Source organism: Microcaecilia unicolor, chromosome 1 (genome assembly GCF_901765095.1).
Source record: "Microcaecilia unicolor chromosome 1, aMicUni1.1, whole genome shotgun sequence".
NCBI lineage: Eukaryota > Metazoa > Chordata > Amphibia > Gymnophiona > Siphonopidae > Microcaecilia > Microcaecilia unicolor.
Genome location: NC_044031.1, coordinates 665,393,349 through 665,404,928, shown reverse-complemented (window position 1 = coordinate 665,404,928; position 11,580 = coordinate 665,393,349). Strand labels below are relative to the sequence as shown.

Here is an 11,580-nt window from a genome sequence, read left to right as displayed (position 1 = left end):
TCCAGAAATTGGCAGTAATTATACACTGTTTTGTTTCTTATGTAAACACTTATTTTACAATGAATCTTCCCAGAACAGCTGACGCACAGGACCACACACAGAAAAAAACACAAGTCAAACTGATCTTACTATAAGCTGATTGTATTCATAACAGCAAATTCTTGGAAGCACATTGAAAAAAAAAAGAATTAAAGATAAGATAAGGTCAAAGCCTAGAAACTCTTGATTGATCCTAAAGTGTTAGGAAATCAGATGTTGCCATGTCTTGGTTTTTGCTGCTGTCTCAAAATAGGCAGAGAGCCAGAGAATTCTCTATTGCAAGGCCCAAACTTTCTAAAACAAATTTTAGCTTGCAAATAAAAAATTAACACATTTTCCAGAATAAAGCTGTTTCTTTCTTAACTTGAGCAGTTTCCCGTTTGCATACAACACCATCATTTCGAAAAACATGCAGGTGAAAAATTACACTTATCGTAACAAATGGGTAACACATGTTTGCTAAGATTACAAAGAGGCATTGTCCTTTCCTTTCAGTCACTATTGTTTCTTCATAATACCCAACTCAGACTGTGTTCCGCCTGCAACTGCATCAGAACAGATTTCTTTTACCATTGTTCTCTGGACATGTAAACCACAATAGAGTCCTTTGCTCATTCAAAGACCTCAGCAAAACTGAGAAATGGTGACATTTAAATGCCCTACACTTTATACTCAAAACGTCGGTTTCCAGACCTTGATCTCATCTTCTTTTCAATTCCTTTTTTTCAATGTACCTCCAAAAATGTGCAATTGTGAATATGACCAGTTCGCAATAGTACAGGTTATGCTCTTTTACACAATTCAAAAATGAATCCTCCTACAGCAGTCTAATTTGATGACCAGAGAAGGCAAATGCCTCATACTAAACTTGGTCCAATAGGGAAACATAAAATCACTTGCTCATCACCCAGAGTCTCAAAGTTGTTACTTGGGGATCATAATTGCAGAGGTGTAAAAATGTTCAGGCAACTTAGGCATCAGCTAAAACTTTTAGGAGCCAAGACTGTTTTTCTCTCCCTCGAGCTATTTTGTTCTTATTTTTTACCTTTAAGGAATTTTTTTTAATTGCTTCTTTGTCTTCTTCTTTCCTTTGCATTATCTTCCTTTTTCCAGACATTGTGTTTTATCCTTCTTTCTCCAAGGACTCTTCCTCTTTCACTTGCTCTCCCTATTCTTTCAAGCTTTGATGACTCTACAGCTGCCACTACAACTCAGGTCCTGATGGTAATGGTTGCCACAGCACTATGAAGTAAGGGCCTGTTGATGTCAATTCTGCTGTGTGCCAGGACCCAAGTTTAGGTACCCGGGTAGCCTGGGACTTGGGAGCTTTCTAACCCTATATAATCCAGTGACTTTACCACTAGAATGCTAGTCCTCCCTTACTATATAATATCATAACAAGCATCTAACAACATTGAAAAAGTAATCATCTAAGACATAATTATAAATAAGTAACATTACTGGCATAGGTATAATTCAAGTTCAACACTAGGGTGCAAAAACTAAAGAAAAATATCCTTCAAACTCTAGAAATACTGGCAGCCAACTAACTTCAGATCCAGACTGCATTATCTCATAAATCATTGACAGTACAGGCAAGCAACTACTGTGGGGGGGGGGGGGGGGGGGGGGGGGAAGAATTATCAGGGTGCAGTAAAAGGAGAGATTTTACCGCACCTTCATTTTCCTACTGAGTCACCAAACTGGGGTATCACTGTACCACAGACTACTGACTCCCATGATAAAAGACTAATGCTGCCCATGAGCCATCTCATAGGCAGTGTTAGTCCATTGGCCTGGGGGCATTAGGCCTCAAAGCATAGCCCAATGCTCCTGGACCACATTTTAGAAAAGTTGTGATGCTGTCCTCTTCATCCCCACTCCCAAGTAGCATCTGCACCTGTCTGATCAAAGCCCCCCCCCCCCCCCCAAGTAGCACCCCTGATCCAAAATTCCCCCTCGAGAAGTACCTCCTAATCCTTAGCCCACCCTCAGAAGAGACCCCCCCATCCAAAGATCCCCCAAAAGACCTCCAACCCCCCCCCCCATAGCTCCCTCCAAGCCCCTGAAGCCTACCAGCCCTTAACAGGTGCAATCCTCTGTTGCTCCTGCTTTTTCCAGTGCTGTCACTGGTGTATCTAGCAATAGTCTCATGTTAATACCTGTAGGGGTCATGCTTCCATATAGGGTAACATGAGACTACTGCTAGTGGTGCCAATTTGTACAATGGTGTCAGAAAGGGCAAGAGCAACTAAGGATTGCTCCTACCCAAAAGACCACTAGACCATCAGATAAGAAACAGCAGGCATCTGGCGTCTGGGGCGGGGGGGGGGGGGGTCATTTGGATGGAGCTCTCTTGTGGGATGGGGAATGGGGATTTGGATTGGAGGGGGTTAAAGGGGCTTTGGATCAGGGGAAGTGAGGGTGCTACTCAGTGGGAGGAGAGTTGGAACAGCACTGTGACCTGGGAGCATCAAGGCCAAGCTTTGAGGCTTAGTGCTCCAGGGATGATTTAAAAAAAAAACACCTCAGCCAAAGCTATAACATGATTTAAGGTGTTCATCACAAGTCGTGTTATAGATTTTGCATGGTAATGAGCTACTTTACATGCATTTGCATGTTTTCTATCTCATCATTACTATGCGCTAAAGGACAAGTAACAATTCTGGAGCCCTAACGCAGCTTGAGAGCTTTCTCCTTACAGTTCTGCTCCACAGTGCGCTATGATATCTTATAGAGTAGAAACAATACAGGCACCAATTAAAACTCTGAATCAAACTGCATCACTTTGTAGAACACTGACAGTATTAACAACCATTGAAAGCTCTATCTTCAAAACTTAATGTTCATTTCAGAACAATATCCCCCCTTCAAAAAAACTGAGCAATATCTTCTTTACAGTCAACATCATCCCTACAATGCCACGGTGATGCCACTCTACAGACAAGCCTGCCTTAAGAACATAGTGAGATGCCACTTTCTCACCTATAAAATATTCTATTTTTTAATTAAGCATTATGCCCCATATTGAATATTTGAGAAGAGAATTTAAGAACACTAAGGTTAATATTCAGTGGCAGTAAATCAACATTTTAATTTAAATGCTGGCTCTGGTGTTTTAATTAATACATAGATTCAGTGCCTGAATACATAACGTTTGTGGCACTGAATAGGCATTATATTAGCCACAGACCACAGCCACTGCTATCCATTTAATTTAGGTCTGCTTATTCACCAGACTTTGTGGATATTTAACAACAGATCAAATTCATAAACTGAATATCGCTGCAGTAAGGATAATTTTTTTGAGCTACCTTTGCTCCACCCTCCCTCTGCTTACTCACTATGGGACAGTGGCATATTCACAGGAGGGGGGTCTGGGCTCCCCTCACTTTTGGCTCAGGCTTCCTTCAAAATTGCAGCACTGGAGGATGTATGGCTAACAGGGATGCTCAAACCCCTCCAGCCAAACAGATTCTCTGCCCAAGCCCCTGCCCATACTATCTGAGTTGCAGAGTTTTTACCATTGTCAGCACTTCAACACATACTCAGTTCTCACATTGAACAGAACATGTGTAGAAGTCACGGAGTTGGAAGCTGGAGCACCATGTTGCTTTGGCAGTATAGGCAGGGCACCTCTGACTGGCAGGGCTTGAGTATCCTTGCCAGAAAAGGTATGATTTTGGGGAGGGGGGCAGGGGAGGCAGCGGCCAGGGGGAAGGAAAACTGAAGATATGCTTTGCTGTCCCCAGTACACCGAAAAATCAAGTTCTGGCTACACCCCTGCTATGGGAGTCATTTTAAGTATATGTATGTATATGCCTTTATTATATAAAATGATGAGGTGAGGACTGAGAGTCGGACACTTCTGAGCACTTTCCTATGAAGTGCTGTGTGCTAGTGGTAATGCCACACAACTAATCTGGATGGGGGAGGTACCAGCAAATGGAAGTCTTTTTAGTTGACTTGAATATTTCAAAAAGCAATGTTTGGCTATCATATCTCCCATGTTTCCTTTTTTAAAAGGGCAATTTTCAAAACCATTTGCTGGGAAACCTTGTTGTTTGAAACCTGCCCTCCCTCCTTCAGTCCAGCTGCAAGATGCATGGGGGTTCCACAACTTGCCTGCTTTTAGCCATGTTTAGGGGATGTAGTCCTGAGGGGGTGGTACGGGGTGCACAAGACATTAAGGGGCCCTTTTACTAAACCATATGATGCATGCACTAACATATGTTTAATATGAAAAAAGAAAGCATACTGCAAAACACATTAAAGCATTTTGCAGTAATTTGCCTATCAGTGCATGCTAATTGTGCAATATTTATTTTTGTTACTTTTTTGGGGACAGGGTGTGTGATGGAAGTGTTATCGAGCTACCATGTTCATATTAGCATGCGCTCACTGCATAAAGCAGCATATTACACGGGAGCACTTAGGAGGTAATAAAAACTCCCGCATTAATATTTTTGCAGGTCTTGTGCACTAATGGAAAAAATTAGTGTGGGCCCTGCAAAAACACAAAAGTCTTTTTTTGGGGGTAGTGTTAGAAATGAGATTGGTGCTTGGGAAAGTCCCCCATTAAAGCATGCTAAATTAGGTAACGAGTCGGCTGTTAATTGGCTCTAGTTCGGATTTGCGTGCTGACCTGGCCTCATGCGATTTTATACGAATCTGTGCCCAAATCCTCTCAAGTGCACCCCAAAAGGGGCATGGCTAGGGGAGGGTAATGAGCGGGGTCAGAGGTGTTTCAAAGAACTACGCACAGTGTTATAGAATTTGGCGGTAGAGTGCCCCCCGCTAGGCATCTGGATTTACACCAGGTTTCAGTTAGTGTTAAATCCTCACGCCCAAAGTTGGATACAGGAATGCGTGCTAAGCTTTATTCTATAAAGAGCGCAAAGCCTGGAGCACGCTTTATAGAAGGGCGCTGAGTGCAAATTTTCCCGGCGTCTAATTTTCAGCACTATTTACTGAATCTGGCCCTTAATGCCTAGTTTATCCCACATTAACTGCTAGCGCAAAGCTGCATTAAGAGGCTTTGAGGTATTTTTTGCAGTTAGCACATGGTCAACTGCTTTTAGTCAGGGAGTGTGGCACTGGTGGAAACTGGGTGTGGATGGTGTATGGTAAGTCATTCCACGTGAACCAGGAACAGGTACCACACACGGATCTCAATGGTAATGTATCAGCTGCCAATAAAAAAATGTGGGAATGCTTCAACAGGTGCTATGTTAAATTTGCAGTTACCTTGTGGCAAATTTCCATGTTAAGCTGTGGTAAATATAATTTTTACCTTGGTTTAGAAAAAGGACCCCTACATGTATCAAAATGGTACCAGTCACCGGTAGAACTGTGGCATGAGGTTTCTAAAATGACCTCAGTTTGTAGTTCATATTTAAGTAAGTGATTTTCCACGGGGCCCATATTCAGACCACAGGAGTTAGATTGGAGAACTCCCGCGATCTGCGCTAATTCCGGATATTCAATGCCGGGCCATTTCTGGTAACCGGCATTGAATATCCGGGTTATTTTTGTCCGGGTTGAAGATAACCAGCTAAGTCGATATTCAAACTTAGCCGGTTATCCTTAAATCAGCCAGAGATACTCCAGGGTTTGATGTGGCCAAATATGGCCGCTAATCCCAGTTTAAAAATTGGCGGATATATCATGCAATATAACCAACTATCTGCTAGCCACTAATTGGGGATATTCAGCAGGGGATTGCCAGTTAAGCACTATTTAACTGGTCAGCAGCCATTCTGACTGGTTAAATAGTGCTGAATATTGGGCAGCATAAAAAAATTACATGTGGAGAAAAGTACCTGTCGGAATTTTCAAAAGGAATGCACACTTGGCCCTTTCCTTTTGAACAGTGAACCTAGGTGGCCAGTTTGAAAATCATTCCCTAAGTTTTAGTAGTCTCTGATAACTTTCAAATGCTCCAAAGGTGGACAGTTTAGCATGAAATAATGAATATAGGCCAGTTCTTCTCAGAAAGACATTTCACTGGTAGATGGAAGTGTGAGGAACAGGAGGGCAAATTGGTGACAGTGGGATGCTCTGAATACACACTTCCTCCAACTAACAACTGGCAAAGCATTCCTTTATAAACATACACTGAGGAACGTCTTAGTTTGTCATTAACCAATTTGGAATGTTTTATGGAAAAGACAATTGCTATATTGAATTTAATTAGCTTCATATTAACTTTTAATTAGAGGTACCAGAATGAGCTTCACCAGTGTCCCCCCTCGCCCAAAAAAAAAAAAAAAAAAAAATTGCTGCTTGCTCAAACCTTTTCAGGACTACATATTTACTTAGGAGTTTTGCTGTTAAAGCTTGCTGTGAATGTCTGTATATCTATGAACATGGAAAAGCACAACACCAAATCGTAAAGACAAATTTGCAAGTGAATTCATCAAATTGTGGATATTTATCACCAGGTTGCACAGCCACTAATCATCAGCCATGCATTGAGTATCGTTTCTAATTTCTTCTAAGAAACCTATTGAAGGTGCACTGGAAAGGATACAGCAGAGGAGAATACCCATTTTAGTATATCAAATGACCTTAGCAAATGAGTGAATGTCCAGTGCCAGCATCCTGTTCTAGCTGGTGATGGCCTCCACGCTTCTTGGCGTTTCCTAGGAGGAGGACATTGTTTGAGCTCCATTGGAAGTGCACTGGAAGAGAAAAGATGCTCTAGAGGCCAAGAGAGAAGGGTTCTTCAGAAGAGTGTAGGCCACCCACCACCTCACTCTGGCCTGCTTTGACTTGACTTTGTTCAGCACTGGTTTCTTGCTCTGCATCAGCTGTATCCCTGCAGAAACATAAAATCTAGTCACTCACACCTATCCCAGATTTTGTTTTCACTGATCTCATAATATTTAGTGCAGTAGAAAGACTGAACTGTGGGATTTATTAACCGCCTTTATGAAGAGATTCACCCAAGGCGGTATACAGCAGGCAGGTACAGTTTAACATAAAACTTCCAATTTTGTTAACAGCATAACAATAGTAAAACGACCAAGAATAAACATAAATACACTAAACGAGGTAAACTTGAAAACAGTAAATTGAAACCTAATAATTAAAGTACCGCGAAACAGTATCAAAAATATACACACTTAGCAGTGGAACTCAAATACCAGAGATATAATACAATGTTGGCATAATACTAATGATACACCTAATAAGCATGCATTAGAGCATTCAACTAATATAGATATGATGCTAAATAGTTTCTACAATACGGCTTATCATATAGCTGAGGGACCAACAATGGGAACACGATGCGTGGTACAGAGTCAGTTGGGATAATTGGATGCTTAGCTAAAATCAAGACAAGTTCTTCATATAGTTAAGCAAGCAATAAGGAACTGATCTAAGTTACAGTGGGCCCTTTTACAAAGGTGCGTAAGGGCCTATGCGCGTACAGCCCACATCAAATCAGCATTACCGCCTGGCTAGCGTGAGTACCTGGTGGTAATTCTGAGTTTGGTGCATGCCAAAAATGAACTTCTTTCTTATTCAGATTTTGGACGTTTTTTGCACAATGCCTAAAGTCGGACTTAGTCGTATCAAAAATGCTCCTCCGTGTGTGTTTTTCACCAGGCTAAAAAGGACATTTTCTAGACAAGATAATCTAAGAGCATTAATCCTTTTTAAGTCTGCTAGATTGATTTGAAAATGACTCCCTTTGGAGATGATTTTATAATTGCAAGTGTTTATATAGGCACGCGGGATCATTTTATAACTTTTTTGTGTGTGTAAAGCAATTTTTACACATGGAATATGGCTGTTAGCGAACTGCATAGGGGGTTGCATGTGCAAAAAGCAAAAAAAATGTCACCACAAATCCTTGCCTGGAACTGCCCCTCTTTAAACAGGTTTCCTCATCAATATTTGGATAGAGGGAAAATGACAATTTATAAAGATTTCATACAACTTCAGTCTAAAGTTCCTGAACACTTCCCAAGATAGAGCCATTACACAAGAAATCAGGCTCCTTCTCAGAGAGAGAGATTGTACCTTCTTCCACATCAGTGGGTTTATTTCTAGTCTGTCCTTCATGCCTGGATAATAGCTGAAGCAGTACAAAGCAGGCAGCTTTCAGCAGTGGGTGGGATTGACTGACCTCGATCTTCAAGAAATGGCAGTAATTGCGGTAAGCTGTAAGAAAGAGACGTGTGGAAAAAAAAAAGGCAACCTTGTATACCCACAGACAGATGGATCCATGCAGCATGCAAGGAGATGCATAAGACACAGCTTAGTACCCCATATACAATACAGCTCTTTATTTATTAGAATTTAATTACCACCTTATTGAAGCAATGCTCACAGAGAATACTGTGCAATACGCATACTTACTAGGAATGCACAAAGGGAGAATATTCTTGCTTTGTTTTCAGTTTGGCTTTTTTTTTCTCAGATTTTCAGAACTTCTTTTTCTGTCTGTGTCACATATCTTTGTTAACAATAATTTTATAAATATGTGCAAATCTAAAGTTACACTAACAAACTTTACTAAGTGGCGGTAAGCCCTTACCATGCGCCAATCTGGAACTACCACCGGCTCAACATGGGCAGCGGCAGTAGTTCCACCCCCAACACGCGACATTTCTGGCACTAGTGAAGATATTAAAAAAATGTATTTCCACAGGGGGCTAACCCAGTTACTGCTGGATTAGTGCTGGAGCCCTTATTGCCACCTCAGTGGGTGTCAGTAAGTGCTTCTCCCCATATAGCCAAATGATAACAGCAATCTTACTGCATGGCCACGTCTTTTTTTGGCCTTTTTACCCACTGCAGTAAAAAGGACCTCAGTGTGCTTGTTGAAATAAAAAGGCCTTTAAAGACATCTTTAAAGTGCACATACTTTTTAGTTCATGTAACCGTAATGGCCAACTATTCCATAACTTTGAGCCTGCATTGTAAAAGATGGCAGGTCTATGCACGTCTAGCCTAAATGTGGAATGAAGGAACAAGCAAGAATATCTGGGCTAGATTCTATATATGGCACGTAAAAAAAATCAGCGCTGAAAAAAAAACACTTTTCTATAAACCTCACTTAAAGTACCTGCGTTCAAAATGTGTAAACCACTTTGGTTGTACCACAGAAAGGCATTATATCAAGTCCATGACCCCTTTTACAAAATCTGATCAGATCATTTTGGGGCCTGCCACCCTCTGGAGGAAAGGGGGCCTGCCTGGAACTTCAGTAAATGTTAACTGGAAGGATTTATACTTCCAAAAATATGCTAAAATTAAAACAGAACAATTTGAAATTTGAAAGGCATTATTTTTGCCTTTCAAATTGTTATGCTATTACGTTATTTCTCTTCTTTGATTTGATATATTGCATCAAGTTAACACTATAAAAAGGTTTTCGAATGCAGAAACAACAGGACATTCACAAAAAACAGCTAAAATGTTGTGATTACCAAAATGTAAAATTAAGCTGAAACCTTGTAAACTCCTCAGGTTCTGTGTTTTGTGAACAGAGATCAACTCCATGAACAAAATCAAACATCCAAGTAAACAGCTGACAAACTGCACACTGTCTTTAGCCTATTCTAGGAGCAAGAAATGGTGCTATTGCTGCTTACCAGGGTCAAAGCACTCCACAGCATGGTGAAGGAGGCTCAAATCTAGCCGGCACAGGTGGACAATGTTGTACAGTGCAGAAATGACAATCCTCCAGATGCCCACCAGAAGCCCCAGCAAGAAGTTCACAGGGAACAACAAATAGGTGAGCAGATAAAGGATCCGCCTGTGAGACCAGAACAGATGAAAGGGTAAATAAATGCAAAAGAAATGTTTGTGCCTCAAGCAGGGGCGTAGCCAGACAACAGATTTTGGGTGGGCCTAGGCAAGAAGTGGGTCGGCACCAAGTTTTCTCCCCCCCCCCCCCCCCCCCCCAACCACCACAAAAAAAAAAAATCTCAGCTGGCAGGAAAACGCTTCTTTCCAGCTTGGCAGTCTGCAGCACGCATGCGCTGAAAACTAAGCATGTGCAAGTACTGGAGAGTAGCATTTTCATTTCCATCAGGTGGAAGTCTTCAGCTGGTGGAGCTTGGGATCCCCACCAGCTACCGCTAAATGTGTGCTACTGTTGGGTGGGCCTGAGCCCTAATTAGGTGGGCCCTGGCCCATCCAGGCCCACCTGTGGCTACGCCACTGGCCTCAAGCAACAAAATCATCAAGGAAAGCCAAAGGATCAATAGGTTCCCATAATAGATATGAATTCTTGTCACAACTCCTAAGCCTGATGGAAAAGTGGTCACCACTAGATGAAAATGGAGATGCAGAATATATTTGTATGCTCGTTATCTGCCACCTGGTCACTAGGTTCAAAGATCAAAGAGTTTAGGTGCCTAACTTGTTCCTCGCCTATCAAAGTTAATCTCTTCTTTCCCATTACCAGATGTAACGCTGATTTTTAAAAAAGGTTCCAGGGGAGATCCGGGAAATTATAGACTGGTGAGTCTGACGTCGGTGCCGGGGAAAATGGTAGAGGCTGTTATCAAAAACAGAATTACAGAGGACATCCAAGGACATGGATTACTGAGACCAAGAGGGGGATAATCGAATGGCACCGGCCAAATAGATGGCTGGCCATCTATTTTGGCAGCGCCGCAAAGAGCTGTCTGGAACCGTATTATCGAAAAAGATGGCTTGCCATCTTTTTTTTTGATAATAGGGTTGGGGCCGGCCAAATTCTATAGATCACTGGGTTTCAGATGGCCGACTTTGTTTTTCAGCGATAATGGAAACTGGAACCGGCCATCTCAAACCCGGCTAAGGGAAGTGCACGGAGAAAGACGGCCATTAAGGGAAGTGCACGTCAGGGATGGCCATCAAGGGAAAATGCACGGCAGGGACTTTTTAAAATTTGTATGAAGTCTTTATTGAACATTTCCCAAAACAGTATCACAAAATACAGCACTCCAGAACAAGTAAGTCATAACATAACTGATCAACAAGATCCTTTTTTTTTTACGAGCTGGCCGACTGGCTTCCTAGGGAAAGAAATTTACTTGCAAATGAGCAGCTTATTTGCATGCGATTTCCTTCATGCATGCCCTTCCCTTACCGATTCGCTAAGGGATCAGTAAGGAAGGACTCTTCCGTGCAGTTTAGTGCACCTGGTTTTAAATCTGCTCCAGGAACCTGCATACTGCTGTCATGGAGCTGGCTGGCATAGAGACTGGCAAAAAAATGTTTTAAAGTTTTTTTTTTTTTTGGGTGGGAGGGGTTTGGTGACCATTGGGGGAGTTTGGGGAGGTCATCCCCGATTCCTTCCGGTGGTCATCTGGTCAGTTTGGGCACCTTTTTGAGACTTGGTCATGAAAATAAATAGACCAAGTAAAACCAGCCAAATGCTCGTCATCGCCGGTTTTCTTTTTTCCATTATTAGCTGAAGCCGACCATCTCGTAAGCACACCCATGTCCTGCCTTCGCTACCCTGCCGACACGCCCCCTTGAAGTTTGGCCGCCTCCGCAACTGAATGCTGGCGAGTGTGTCCAAAAATCGGCTTT

At 42.1% G+C, this 11,580-nt stretch overlaps 1 protein-coding gene across 5 annotated transcripts in view; it reads right to left on the bottom strand.

Moving 5' to 3' along the window:
• Positions 1-4,574: 4,574 nt before the first annotated feature.
• Positions 4,575-11,580, bottom strand: part of STRA6 (stimulated by retinoic acid 6) — a 206,980-nt gene continuing 199,974 nt past the window's right edge. For all 5 annotated transcript variants that reach the window (XM_030187036.1, XM_030187047.1, XM_030187029.1 and 2 more), the window contains 3 exons: positions 9,648-9,811; positions 8,071-8,211; positions 4,575-6,859 (listed from right to left, as the gene is read on the bottom strand). In XM_030187036.1, the coding sequence (XP_030042896.1) occupies positions 6,684-6,859; positions 8,071-8,211; positions 9,648-9,811 (481 nt within the window). In that variant the 3' untranslated portion in view covers positions 4,575-6,683. The remainder of the gene's footprint in view (positions 6,860-8,070; positions 8,212-9,647; positions 9,812-11,580) is intronic.